Genomic DNA, 15,372 nt, shown 5'->3' on the forward strand with positions numbered 1-15,372 from the left:
CTCAAAGTGTTGTACAGCAGATGGAGCTACAAGTATAGCCCAAGAATAGCCACCTACACTTGAGAACACTCAGTAATGATAAATATAAAGGATGTATCCCAACAAGTATATTCAACAACTTTCCTTTCTACTGCAAAATGACACACAGACATTCACAACAAAGCAACTCTCAAAGTTTCACATCAACAAAGACTGAAAAGAAACAAAGGTAATTAGTTAATTCGGTAATTTTTACTTTGACTGTACTCACAGGGACTGTCCATCATCATCTAATAACCTTTCATCTCATTAAAGAACACAAAAAATACGTCTTCATACACACAAACAGGTTATGAAATAATTGACCTAAACCAAATGAACTAAACTAAACATAAAACAGACTTTCAAGAAGTCAACCACATGCTTCTAATGAATGTTTGCACACTCCCACCAGTCCCAGGCTGGAACAGCTCCAGCTGGAACACTCTCCTAATGCTGAGGAATCCAGTGGGCACAAGGATTTCCGTGACACTGGACATATGGAAAGTGATATAAACATAACAGTACACATAAAATTTATTAAAGTACAAACAGATTTTTGGTTTCATTAATAACACAGGAGAGATTTCATCAAGTACAAACAGATTTTTGGTTTAAATAATGACACGGGAGAGATTGAATCAACATGTTGTACTTTAATCCAAAAGCTAAGAAACTGAAGGCCCCATTTGTGTGGGCAAGACATTCTTGTTCACCTTCCTCCCCCCAGCCTCACATGTATATGCTGAGGGTAGAATTCCAAACACTTAAGGAGCTGTAGCATATAATTTCACATGGTACCTTCTCATCCTCAACCTGGCTAGAAAGAATAGCTTAAATTCCTGCAGGACAACACAGATCCAAGACTTCTGTAGAATATTTTCAGAGGCTCAAACAAAATGCATCTTGTCTCTTCTCAGTTCAGACTGTGGCCCTAAACTAGATTGATTTAGATAGGACAAACTGGAAATTATGGACAAAGTTTCATGAACAAATTGCTTCAAAAAATTCATCAAAACCAAATAAATCTTGCCCAGAACACTGTTTCACAAATGTCCATAAATACATATAATGTGGGACTGGGATGAGACTGAGAACAGTGTCCATGTTCTGAAAACTAAAAAGGAGAATGCATGACATCTGCAAATCAGCCACATGGAAAAGGTTCAGTACTTCTTTGTCAGACTCTAAAACTGAAGTCATCAATCCCAAAGAGCAAGTCACGGTGTCACCACCATTGTCTGGCATCCAGCACATACTCTGAAGATCCACATGAAACAGTTTTGTAAAACAAACATCAAAGAAGCCACGTCCAAGTGCCCAAGTCCAAGAAAACAACTGCCAAACCCAAAACTTGCTTGAAGTAAAGCAACTCTGCAATACTTTCTGAGAACACAATTCCACCAGGAAGATATTTTTCTTGGTGTGAAAATCCTTTTTTTAATAAAACATCAAAATAGCCTTTATAATTAGATAAAGATCTTCTCTTTCCTCATGTGCCTGTCACGTTAGGTGTTCAGCCATGACCTTCCACAATTCCTGTAGGAGCAGAAAAAATACATACAGGTATTTTCTCAGATCAGTAGGTTGCAATTATGAAAGTTCAACATTCCCAATGTAAGACAAGTTTTAAGACATATCCTACATTCCCACCCACAGACAGTATCCATCTATGGATGGACAGTAAATCCATTCTATGTAATCTCCTAGAATGACTACCAAATTATCTTTGAAACAGAGCAGTATCATTGATTTCTTCATTCTTATAGCATGATTTAAAAAAGTAATTTGTATTTAGTGTAAGATAATTTGTGTTTAAATAATTTCATCGGTCTGCATGACCTTCTGCAGTATTTTGATTGATAATCTTGCTCTTTTTCTTAGCCTGTATTGACAAATGCTTTCAATAATGCTGGTAAAAATACAGCTGAACAAATACCCAATTTACTGAGGAATCAAGGTCTCATAAATGCAGGTTTTATACAAACACAAAACCCCTTCTCAGTCTGTTGGACAGTGAGGACAAAACCAGATCACTTTATTTATTTAGAATAAATGAATATACACTTTGTCTGCTATACAAAAGACTATTAAGCAGAGGATAACATACCCTTCACCAGGACATCTTGAATTGTGACAATATACTTAATGATAAATAAAAACATAAGCATTTTAAAAATACATGTATTTTGAGGACCAGGAGCCTTCCTCAAATAGCCAGGGAATGAGTTTACACTTTTAGGTATAATCCAGGTTACTTTTATACGCCTGTAAAACTTTTAAACAAGTTTTGCATGAATGTTTTATGCCTGAAGATATCAGCATTAAGGAAAATAAATCAATGTCATTAAGTAACTGTGGCCCCTGTAATCTTACATGCACACACACCTATAGTATGTTGACTACCTTATTTCTTGGTACCTGATTTGCCATCCTTGTACAAGACTGCAAGTTCCCTGAAAAGATCTGTTAGATTGGACTATTCTGGAAGCCAGCAAGCTGTTAGCCAGCCTGCATAATATTCCTAAGAGCAGATAATTTGAAAAAAAAATGGAGAAAGAGAACCATAAGTGCTTGTGAGCTAACTGGATAACCAGAAATAGTATATCTGACATGTTTCTGAGTAATAGAAGTTAACAGCTAATCGACTTCTTCAGAGATATCAGAACATTATTTCCTGAACCCTGAACTGGGAAAGGAGTTACTAAAACTATGAAATGAAAGCACTTCCACAAACAAATAAAGGAGATATTGGTCCGATTTTCTAGTCAATCACAAAAATTTTATTTTACAAAGTAAAAGCTTCTCATCCTTTGAGGGACTGAGTGCAGTCTCAGCCACTCTCCTGCTGCTGATAGAAAATCAACTCTGCCCCAGCCAAAACCTGGACTTGTGTCAATCTAGTTCAGATTGTGTAAGCACAAACAAGAACCATTTTAAACCAACAAAAAGCTAAGTGGAAATAAAAGAAATGTTTATTCTCCTGTTCTTACTTCACGTCAAGTCAACAGTTGAATACTAATTTGAGATGATTAGCCTGACACATTATATTTATTTTCATGAATGTCACTTACCAACTGCTCAATTCGTTCATAAACAAGAAACTGGCGGAAATCAGCCTTAATGGGCTCCACAGTATATTTAATTTTTCTATCTTGAAGGTTCTCCAAATCATTCAGATTATTTCTAAAGTGACTGTAGGCTTCACATGTAACATCCATATGTCTTAAAGTGAAGTTCAGCCTGGCAAGAGAATATTTAATTTAAAACATCTCTCCTATACTGTCATCTTAAATGGGTGTGTAACTTTGCTCAGCTAAGTGGGTCTTCCCAGCATAATTAACTCCCTTCAACAGCCAAAAAAAATGTACACCCCTCCATTCCTGAAAAGCTGACAAGACTTATGTTAGCATCAATACACAATAACTCTTGGATGAATCCTTGCATGGATTTTAAGGCACTTTGCCAAACAGAATCATTGTCTTGGCTTCCTGGACAAACACTTGGCACCACATCATAGGACTAGCTACTGCTACATATCTCCAGAGATTTAAGCAAAGCCTATTTGTATATTAGTTTATGAATGGACTCCAACAAATAAAAGCATTCAATGATTCCTTCAAAGAAAGCAAGGGAAATTGTTCCAGAGGCACTAAAGTTGGGAAATATATATCCTCATTCTAAGCCCCTTCATTCCACTCCACGATCTCAAAAATATATAACAAATGTTGTCAGGTACTATAGAATACATCAGTCTAGCCACCTATTTATCTTTATTTGCACAGACATTATCCCATACAAGACAAAGGCAGGACAACAAAAGCCAAACTCTTGTAAAACTCAGATTCTGAACTGATAAAAATTAAGCATGCATAAAAATAAATGCTTGTCCTGAGCCTACACTGGCATCAACTGATGCAGTGAAAATTAGAAGCCAACCTTCAACTAAAACAGATGTTTCTTCCAAATAAAGAAAGCATGCAACGTTTTTAGTGCTTTTTATTTTAAGTTCTTGGTAACACTTACCTCTTTTCCAATGCCAAGTAAACTGTGCAAGAATTTCTCAAGTTGTGTGTGATTCTATGCAACGTTCTGAACAAGGCATCTGTCAGGTCATCATCATAGAACACTACAAGAAAAAAGATTAACAGCATAGAATATGCACATTGAAGTTTATTGTTTACTTAAGTTTCAGGTATGAAACAAAAACAGGCCTTAGTTTGATCATTCTAATCAATCAAGTCACTATTTAACTAAGTGCTGAAGTATGTTTTTATTGGCAATAACTGACCCTGTGACAGTATTCACTGCTGCTATTTATGCCAAGCTTTCTTTAAGTGTTCTCTTGTATCAGTGGGAATCACTTTCAGACAACTTACAAAACTTTAACAAGATTTTTCTCAGCCTGTAAATAATCTTACTGCAGAGCTAAAGAACACAAGATATCACAGCACACAGGACCTCATTTCTTACAAAAAACCAAACCAAAGGCATAGACTCTATGGGGAAGTGCAGCATCTGAAACTATTCTTCACATTACGGAAAATCTTGGTCTAACCACCTATTTATCATTATTTCACAGTATTTATCTGATACTACACAATGGTAAGACAACACAGGACTTCTGAAAGTCAAATTCACTTACCTGTGATTATGTTGAGTAATTTATTTAGTCACGAATAATTACCACACCAAAGGAAAGTAGTTTGCAACATCTGTTCTCCCATTGTTAAGACAGAAAGTAAATACAGTTTTATAGAAAAGAAAAATACAGGCAGGAACACTTAAGGCAGAGATTTGACAAATTAGGTAAGGATCTGACCTATTAGATTTTAAAAGCAAATTAGGTACGTTTAAATCATTACTCATAAGGCCCGAGTGTTTGATTGAAAAGGTCACTGTTTATATTTTCCTACCATCAGCTGCCATTATCACAGAACAGTGATCATGCAAATCAGCAATCTCTTCTTCAGACCAGCTGTAAGGAACTTCAGGATCTGTAAGAAAGAATATGGCTTTGTGTATGTGATTAAATGTCTCAGATGCTTGAGAAAAGAAACTTCTTAACTCCTGTGGACATCTGCTACTTCAGAGAACAGCAGTGAAAGGAAACCAAACCCTCCCTCTGGTAATTCTCTGAAATTCCCTGCAGTGTTCTGCTTTCTCTGTGGATTCCAACCCTCCCAAGGCTGACTGGCAAGCACAGAATTTACACTTCAGAATTTACAACCAATTACTACCCTGTAGCAAGGTCACAGATTTAACTACATTGAAGTAAGTACATCTTTAAATAAAAACCCAAATGTACCTTTGCATAAGTGTTGACTAAGTTTACTACTTCATCATGCTTTTTAAAGTTTAGACTTTGTTAAAAAGAAGCTTTATTTGAAAGTCTAAAAAACATAAAGCCTTTTCAACTTGCAGTATTAGATACTTCCATTAACCAGAATTTTTTTTTTTTGAGGTCCAAGAGAGGCTTTTGAATGTGTAAAGGATGTTTCTACTTGCTTGAATAGTTGCTCTATTTTTTTAGATGCATTACATCAAATTCAGCTTGGTGTGTACTTTCAACTAGGTGTACTTTCAACTATTTTTCCAGAGGCCTGTGTGCTGGAGGACTCACTTTATAAACACTGAAATGAGCTTTTCTTGATGGCTCTGAAGAGAAAAAAACCCACAAAAACAGAACACCAAGCCCTATCTGAAAAGACCCATTGTAACCACTTACCAGTGCAGAATTCATCTTTCAGCCAGTCCAGTTCTTTCACTTTAACTTCCCCTCCTGTGGGTGAAGAAAGATCACATCAGTCACAAATGGCCTTTGAGAGAGTACCTGAGCAAAAGTAAACAGCCAAAACCTGTACTGAAACAAATGATGAAGATCTATTACGAGGACATATGAAACAAGTGAAGTTGAACTTCAAATCATTTGCTTTAAATCAAAACCCAACCATTAAATCAAACCCAGTTACCCACTCTCGAGAGAACAGAATGAAAGATCAGAAAGACAACCTCTGTTCTCTTTGACAAGTCTCACCCACAAAATACTTCTTTCCAGAGTTCTACCTCTGCCATTTACACCCTGTTTATGTGACCCCTGGCACCTGCACTTCTGTGATGCTCCCAAGGACCTCAGAGCAACTCACACTGTGACTGTCCAGGAACCACAGTTGGTCTAAAATGATGCCCAGAGGTAAGTATTTTGCTCTTCTCAAAAGGAAGCTGTCCCACTATGGACCACACAGAGATATCTTGCATCTTTCTTACCAAATAAGTCACTTTAAACCAAGACAAAACCACACCTGCACATGTGGATGTGCTGGGTAGGCAGTGACTGTGCTGTCTCATCCCAAAGCAGTTCATGTATAGGCAATTGCACAACCACTGACTATACAGCACTTACCTCCTGGCTCCACCAGGTGTTTGTTTAATGCAACATTTTGCTCACACATGGCCAGAAGATCTTCACCAACATCTGGAAAACAGTGATAATGTAATTAAAAATAAGAATATTCGCTATGGGGTGGGTATGCCCTTGACCTCTCAGAGTAATAGTTGAAGTTTCTCTGATGAGATTAAGGACAATTCAGAGCAACTCTATCCACTGAGGATTGCTTCCCTTGTATCCTCCCCTTCCTTCTGTATTTCAGTACTAAGCTCTGAGGCACCCTTGAAGAAAGAAGTTAGTGTGTCCAGATTAAAACAGGTAGGAGAGGGATCTATCTTGAGTTCACAGCAACATATCTTGCTTTTAAACCCTTGTGCTTAAAAGTAGTGCTGTTTTCTCAACCCTTGAGAAAGTTGATAATGTGTATCAACACAACTTGATACACATTAATAAAATTATTAACTAAAACTGAACATATGAGTGTAAAAGCACTGCTCTTTGTGAAGTTCTATGAAAATATTTAACTGAAAATAACTGCCTTACCTGTGCAATAAACTCTCTTGGCAACTGTTCCCATGATAATGCTTGTAATTCCAGTGCCACCTCCAAGCTCAAGCACTGAGCAACATCTGAATGTGTCCCGTTTAAACAGGATGTAATCAGCAAGAAGAAAGGCTGCACGCCAGACCTGGGGAGAAGAGCAGCAGTTAAAACTCAGTAAACTCTGAAGCACCACCCATGAACAGCAAGATAGTCCAAGGCAGAACACATACTTGTTTACCAACATCTTCTAAGGGGGTTGCCATAGTATGTTCTGTGGAAATGAAAGCAGAGCAGAAATAATTATCTCAAAATGTTGTTCCAATCAAGTTCCATAGTGGCAAGTTTGAAACTCAAGTCATGCTTCTCTTTCAAATATAGAACTCAACACCCTTCACTCTACATAATAATGGCAGATAAAGCCAAACCCCAAATCTAACTAAGGAGCACTGAGTTTCCCATGGTATATATACAACTGCCCCAATCACTTCTAGAGGAAAAAAGCTAAATGTAAAAACATTTGCAAAATCACAGTATCATGATTATTATCTTTTTTCACTGAACAACTGCTATTCCATTTCTAAGGAAAACCTATTTTTGTTTTACACAAACATATTATTTACCTATTTTAACAACATCACTGCAGGTGCATTCTCGCTCTTCATCTTCAAAAGCATCTTCTCTCCCTTTCATCAGAATTACAGGGCACACTATATCCCTCAAAAGATCCTCTGCTTCTAAACCAGAGGCACTTCGAGGCCTTCTGACCACTTCCAAGTCTCCATCACCATCCAGCAGAGCTTCTACTCCTTCACTATTTAATTCACTTTCCTTTTTCAGGTTACTCCTGTCCTTGTCACACAGTTCATCTCCACCTCTGTACTGCTGTTCTCTTCCCGTTGTAACTTCTTCCACGTGTTTCTCAGATGCCAAATCTTCTGTGTTCCAAAGGAATTTGAAATATGACAGGAATACTGTAAGAACACAGTGGGGCAGGGAGGGAAAGTTAAACACCAGATAAGACAGAATCTATGCACGATTTCCACATGAATGAAATTCTGGTATGTGTTTCACATATTAAAAATCTAGGTGTTAAAAAACTACACACATAACTTGAAATATAGTTCTATTTGCAATGAAGAACTACTTCTGTTATTAAGTTCTGTCAGTAGAAATAAATGAGGCATTTCCACAGTCTACTGGCTGACTCAGCATCTCTGCAGTCACCACAGACACTTTAATCTGATTTAGTAACACTTATTTGAACAACTGGCAGAAGAGATGGTTTCTTACATGCTCCAAAAGTTCTTCTGTTCAGACAAGTTCAAATCAAGTTGAAAGCAGAATTAATAGAAGTTAGAATTTGGTTTTTTCTGGTCAAGATCCCTGTGTTGTAAGAAACAAGAGTGTTCTAGTAAAAAGCAAGTAGGTTTGGTTTTTTTTTACTGTTTTAAAAGTCTTTAGGAATTCAAGCAACTTGAAGCCTTGAAACTGGCTCAGTATGAGAGAGCAGAAATAAGTGCACAGGAGACCCTTGAGAAAGCCAGAACATGCTGACACCTTAATAACTGTTTTAAAAGTCTTCAAGCTGATGACTTAAGCCATTGTTCTCAATAACCAAATAATCAAAAAATATTTTGCAACAATCACCCAGTGACATCACTGTCTATTAAAATTTTAAGTTATCAGAACATGGACCTTGTAATTTTAATTACAGGAATCTGTACTGTCTGAATACCACACACGAGGAAGAAAAAACGTTCCATAGCCCTTCCATCTATGTTCATTCACAACAAAAGGGAAGAAATAAAGTGCTTGCCACCCCTGCTTTTGAAAATTTCACAATTTATGGAGTTCTGTTCCAGTTTCTTTAGGAAGCACGCAAGACATTCAAAGCTGGTCTGCTGTAATCTGACCAAAGTTTCTCTCTAGGAAGACCATTTTCACTAGATATGATAAAATCTTCATTGCCTGTCCCAGCATGAGAGATTTTTAAACTCATCTACTGTTTGCATGATGGCCAGATTAAACTGTTCTGGGTATTTAGCAACTTAGAGGATGCAATCAATGAAGGAAATACTTTTGTTCTCCAAGCCCATTCTGATCCTCTGCATGTTCTATGGCATTCAAAAGTTTTAAGGGAAAACTGACACAAAGGAGAAGAGCCTAAACCCCATAAACTTCCCTAAAATACAGCAGAATGGCAGTGGTAGGTTGTCCTTGTATTTGTTAGAGTAAAAGCTGTCACACCACAACCCAATTCTTGTCTCAATAATGAGAGGAATTTCCCAGACCAAGCTCATTCAGAGTAGGTAGAAGATGCTGTCATTTCATTCTGTTGAAAGGTTCTTTGCATGGAGCAAAATCACAGCAAACAAATGTCAAACAGCATGAAGACACACCACAGCATTGATTGCCTGGTTTAGACCTCATCAGGGTCAAAATTATTATTCACTTCTTTGTCAGGCTTTTGACAGGCCTACTTTTATCACTTTTAACCCTGTCATGTGCCAGAACAGCTGCAAAAGTTACACTTTTTATGTCACAACTCAGTTTGAAGAAACAATTAACACTTCTGTCACAGCAGGACTTTTCTACAGAACATTTTACCAGCAGCTTTAAGGTCACTTTCCTTGACAACTTTATAGCAACCTACAAGCTGGCAATCAGCCAGGGGCATTTGCCAACTCATTCCACTACAGCCTTGACTCTTCAAATTCTGTGTCAGTCAAAGCCATTGCTATTCTGAGTCTTCTTTTTGACAGTTTTTAAAAACAAACAAACAAAAAACCCCACAAAACGCCCCAAACAAAGCTGTTAAGCTCCCCTGGAACAGATAGTAAATTGTCACATAAAGACTTTATTAAATTAATAAATTAATTACTGATAATTTTTACTTTACGCTTAAATTACCCCAGGGATACCCCCACATTTATATATAAGAAACATCCCAACTTTTTATCATGATTCCTGAAGTGTTATATTGACATTATAGCTCAATGAACAAATAAATAAATAAAATTAAATCTGCAAGCAAGTTAATTTGCTTACTTCTTCTCAGAAAGTATTTGTTAAGATAGGCTGTCTACAAATTCTACATTGTTTTCATTTCTGGAGTTAATTTCATGAGGAGAATTTAGCCAGCACTCTTCTTAAGGACTCAGTATGAGGTGATTTGGCTTAAAATATGTAATTATTAATATCAACCACTCAAAGGAGGATTTGACCATTATGAAGACATGAGTACAGTTAAAATACAGCTCCACCAGTCTAAGCATAACCCTACCTGGCTGTCCAACTGCATTCAGTCGTACCATGAGGTGTCTTTTGTTTGGGCAGTGCAGGTGAACATCAGATAGCACAGTGTCACTCCTGAACGTGGGGTTATCCATCTCCTTCTCTGTTACATCTACCATGATGTGCTGCTGAGAGGAACATCAACACAGCCCATACAGTCCCCTGTGTAGTGCTGTCACCGAGGGATTTGACACTCTTCTGTTAACAGGCATCCAGGAACAGCTTTGCTCAGCCAGGTAACCTCACAGCATTCCTGAGGAGACCCCAGGTGAGAGGTGATCGTGCCAGCTCCATGCTCCAGTAAGACAGCAAGTTGCTCATCAGGATATTCAACCTAAAACCAAACACAGGCAGCTTTTAGTGATCTCCTGACACTGTTTGAACATTGCTCCAGCAGTTTTTCAGAAGATAAAAATCAGATTACACTGTCCAATAAAGCTGCAATGGTCCAGTGCTCCCTTTTACTGTGCTCCAAAGAATCACCAATACATAACTCTTAGCAGTGCAGTGGCAGACACTGTATATTTTAGGAAGAACTGCTAATTTGTGTTAAAAACAACTTCCCCCCAAAAAAGCAAATGTTGCCATGAGTCCTAAATCAAGGTCTTCAAAGGAAATAAGGCCTTACATGCACAACTTCACTGGTTTGAGGGATCTTAAAGCTGTTCATAGAAATCTCTGAATTTCCTTAGAAACAGGCACTATTATCAAATATGTTATCACAGGTTAGTCTCCCAAACTTCATAAAAGGAGCATGTGCTCTTCCTGGAGAAAATTCAGTTCCCTTTATGCACGCCCACTAACTGGGCAGTTAATGTCTCCCATCTTTGACACTCTTTATTCTTCCATAGAAAAAAAATCCAACACCTGAAACCATCCTCGCTACCTCATGTCCAAGGCTCAGCTGCCTCTATCCCACACCACGAACAAGGGAATTACCTCTTATGAATGGAAAAATACAGAGGACATTGATTTCCCTATGTTCTACGAACCCTGACATTTTGTGAAAGGGAACGTGAACTGTAGATCTGAAAGTGAAATCTGTGTCTTTAAAAACGTAAAAAAAGTTCTCTAAGTTTCTAAAAAAACTTAGAAAAAGCTTAGATCACACATGCAAATCATCAAGCACTACATGAATTTAGTCAGCAAAGACACTCGAGTCTCACCAGCTATGAGCACCCCTTACACTCCTCAAAAACTGCTGATGCCATTTCCTATGTTGGCATTAATGCCTTGGAAGATTATGCTAAATTTTCTGTTATCTGATTGTTCTTGAACAAGATCACAGAATGGGTCAGGTTGGAAGGGACCACAGTGGGTCACCTGGTCCAACCTCCCTGCTCCAGCAGCGTCATCCCAGAGCACACGGCACAGGTTTGCATCCAGATGATTCTGAAGTATCTACAGGGAGGGAGACTCCCCGCCCTCTCTGGGTGATCTGTTTCAGTGCTCGGTCACTGCACAGGAAAGAACTTCTTCCTTATGTTCAGAGGGAATTTCCTGGGCATCAGTTCTTGCCCGATGCCTGCTGTCCTATTGCTCAGCACCACCGAGCAGAGTCTGGTCCATCCTCTGACAGCTCCCTTCACCTTAGATACCTCCTATTAGACACCTGGTCCATCCTTTGACACCCACCCTTCAGACACTGACAGACATTCCTAAGGTCGCCTCTCAGACACCCCTTCTCCAGGCTGAAGAGGCCCCGCTCCTAAGAGAGATGCTCCTGACCCTTGACCAACTTCGCTCTCTGCTGGACACACATACACACGCTTAAAACGCTCCGAGCTTTACAGGCAGCCTCTGTACCTGCAGTTATGTAGCTCTATCAACCTCTGCAAGACCCGCTCCCCCTCCCGAGCCGCCCTTTGCCCGCGGGACCCGGCGCAGGAGCTGCCGCGGGGCACAGACCGCAGCGCTCCCGCCGCCGGGGACGCGCCGGGCTCCCGCTCCTCCGGACCCGGGCTGTGGGGGGACAGGTCCCGCCTGTCCCGTGTCCCCTCCGCGGGCAGATCCCACCTCTCCCGGCTCTACCAGCACCTCCCTCGGTCGCTGCCGCGGCAGCGGCTCCGTCCGCCCCTTCCGCTGACGCCGCTGCCCGGCGGCCCCCGCGGGCCCGGGCGGTGCCTCCCGCGATGGGGGGGTTCTTAATCGGAGAGTTACCCGCGAAACCCGGGTGAAAAAAAACAACTCAGCGCCAGCAGCCTTGCGCTAAAGGTTCCGCAGGAGTGGTTTCCGCGGTTTGAACCCACGTTCCTTATCGCGTTCCTTTATTGATTGGTTTTAGCATCTCTCGCCGTGTCGCGTTTTCCGTGCAAAAACATCTAAATGGCTCGAAAGCAAAAATGGAAGAACACTCTGCGGAGGCAAATAGGCGTTTCTTCCTTAGTCCAGATAATGTCAGAATTCTACTATCGCCGTAAGATTAGCTGGAGCAGCAGCAGTATGTACTCACTTGTTTTGGGGTAGTTGCTTAATTCTGCAGTTTTTAATTAGGTGAAATGAACAGAAGACTGAGTTAGGTGTTGAGCAGAAGCACCATAACCAGAGTGCTTTGGAAGGATTTAATAACAGGAATTTGTCTAACTCACGGAGTTACTATCTACATTTTGGACCTTTGCTACAGATGATGCTTGTATTTTTCTTAAATAGATGCTTGTGGGGAAGGAAGAATTAAAGAGTCAGTGTTCGAAAACCCCCATGGAATGTAATGCATAGTCTGTATCTGTTTCTGGGTATCTGCTTCTCATGATCTGCATCCTTCAACAAAGGCTAAGAATTATTAAAAGAATGAAGTAATCTTTCCCTGTTTTTACAGCCAAGAGTGTTGAGTGGCAATGGAATGGAAAACACAGCAAGCCATTCAGTTCTCTCCTTGGTGTTTGTGTAGGGAATTCTGTTGGATGAACATCTGTCAAAAAACGCTTTGGAGATTTGTTCTCCTTTTATCTGGCTCCTGTGAAAGAGCAGAACATTATTTTACTTCCCATGGTGATACACTGCCACATAAATTATTACTGCAGTCTCTCTCTGCTGGCATGTTCCCATTGCTGTAAAGTGCTAACAATCTGCGGGAAAAGCAGTTTTTATTTGTTGGAAAATCCTGCCTGTTTGCAGCAGGAGACACTTACTGGCACACAGACTAAGTATTGCTAGAGGAGCTAAAGGGTGAGTGTTTCACTGCACTACACGGGAGCTTTTGAACACAAAGGTACATTATGTGAGAAATGGAGCTGCCATAATTTCTTTTCTACAAAATGCTGCTACGTAGTTTCACAATATGCATAATTATTAGGCAAAGCAGGAACATCTTGTGGCTGCAGAAGGTCATAAAGGAGCCGGTCCGGCTGCAGGCATTGTAATGTGGGTGATAATGATAGTTGTTTAGGGAGATGCAGTTTCTGTACTACACACAAGAGGGCTTTGGCAGCAAATTCCGGACACCTACCTCTTTTTTTTTAAAGGATGCACCTCAGCTACATTTCCTATCTTCCCCACAGCCATGTGAACTGTCAATTTGCTTAAAGAAAGCAACTCAAGAGTATCCCTTAGTCACATCATACCAGGTATTAGAGGAGTTAAATTACTCCTTTCCACATGGTTTTCCCACAGTCCCATGGCCCAAAGGGTATTGTTAGACAGTTCTTGAATACCAGCACTGCTGCAGGAGGCTCAGAAAACTATACAGACAATCCTGAAAAATATGTATCCCAGGGAAAAATCGAATTCCTTAAGATTAGATAAGAGAACATAGCTGATTCTAAGCAGACAGGAATAACAGATGAATTAATACACCACCACATCCTTGCTCTTGTACTGTGCAGTAGGGCATCCCTGAAAGCTCATGCTATCTTTCCAGCATGTAGTGTACTGTCTCTTTGCTTGTCTTCTTTTCTAGTAGACATTATATGTCTGAAAAAAACCCCAAACAAACAAAAAAAAACAAACCCAAAAAGCAAACAAGCAAACAAAACCCCCCAAAACCCCAAACAAACAAACAAAAAAGTAAACCAAAAAAGAAACTGAAGGCTCTCAGGCAGAAAAAATATATCAGTCCTCATAATTTTAATCCTACTGTACTGGGGCTGTTGAAAGGAGATATGCTGAAATAGTTTTCACTTCATGTTGTTAACTGGTGTACTGGTATGCAAAGTATGTGACACAAGTCGCTTAAACCATCAGGCAGCACAGAAAAATGTCAGGCAACACAGTGAATAAAATGACTGTTGGTCTACATGATAAATCAGTGAAGAATCTTCCTAAATAACTGCTTGAGGTTGAAAAGTGCATGAGGGGAATAATGGAAAAATTATTAAAAAGGACAACTGCAGCTGTCAGCTTTTTTGTTTCCACATTTCCTGAATATCCATTTCTCCTTCCCAGGGGAGGTTAAGAATAATACTGCCTTGCCAACAAGAAAACTGAATTAAAAAGCAGTAACATTAACTTCACAGAGCTAAAATCCACATTGATTTCTTTTTTGTTAGCTACTTTCATACCCTTTGACAATAACATTTATCTCCAGGAGCTTATTCTGAACAATAACTTCCATGTCTTTGACATCACCCAGTTATGAGTTCCCATGTCCAACACAAGCTGATTTGTACACAAATTTTTCTAAGAGAGGCATGTATGTAACATATCAGGTGAATGTCTACCCAAGTGACTATGGTTGCCAACACCAAAAATGAGTTTGCCTATGAGGATGTTGCGAGAGACAATGTCAAAAGCCTTGCTAAAGTTAAGATAGACAATACCCACTGCAAATATAGTTGGAACAAAGAGACAAGCTTGGGATCCCCGTTAGGACTCGTGCCCCAAGGCTTCTTCATTTTGTCTTACTGCATTACTTAGTCTAATTAAACATTTTCACTTTGCTTCATTAACTTTGTATCACCCAAACATCACAATTACAAGGAGGCAACAGGTGCTTAGTTTGTAGAACTACACAGGCACTTTCATGTGTTACAAATGCAACTTGGAGGTGTGAGAAAGAGATGGCAAAAGCTCAGAGTAATGCTATATCTGCTTAACAGTGTATTCCTGAATGGAAAGACTATTGTATTCCCAGCAGTATACACCTTTCAGTACTTTTGCAGAGCAAGATGTGGTCTGTAGTGCTGATGATTACT

At 39.5% G+C, this 15,372-nt stretch overlaps 1 protein-coding gene across 2 annotated transcripts; it reads right to left on the reverse strand.

Annotated features, from left to right (window-relative positions):
- Window positions 1-537: 537 nt before the first annotated feature.
- On the reverse strand, window positions 538-12,341 carry METTL22 (methyltransferase like 22). 2 transcript variants are annotated; one of them, XM_027655013.1, is made up of 11 exons: window positions 12,281-12,341; window positions 10,233-10,577; window positions 7,570-7,920; window positions 7,180-7,220; window positions 6,950-7,094; window positions 6,422-6,493; window positions 5,747-5,800; window positions 4,935-5,015; window positions 4,045-4,147; window positions 3,093-3,261; window positions 538-1,557 (listed from the first exon to the last, which is right to left on the reverse strand). In XM_027655013.1, exons 2-11 carry the CDS (start codon window positions 10,360-10,362, stop codon window positions 1,522-1,524), a joined length of 1,182 nt encoding a protein of 393 aa, XP_027510814.1. In that variant the 5' UTR covers window positions 10,363-10,577; window positions 12,281-12,341; the 3' UTR covers window positions 538-1,521. The 2 variants fall into 2 exon arrangements, with proteins under 2 accessions (XP_027510814.1, XP_027510813.1); XM_027655012.1 differs by lacking the exon at window positions 12,281-12,341 and adding an exon at window positions 12,050-12,196.
- Window positions 12,342-15,372: the final 3,031 nt, after the last annotated feature.

Source organism: Corapipo altera, unplaced genomic scaffold (genome assembly GCF_003945725.1).
Source record: "Corapipo altera isolate COAL_440 unplaced genomic scaffold, ASM394572v1 98, whole genome shotgun sequence".
Lineage (NCBI taxonomy): Eukaryota > Metazoa > Chordata > Aves > Passeriformes > Pipridae > Corapipo > Corapipo altera.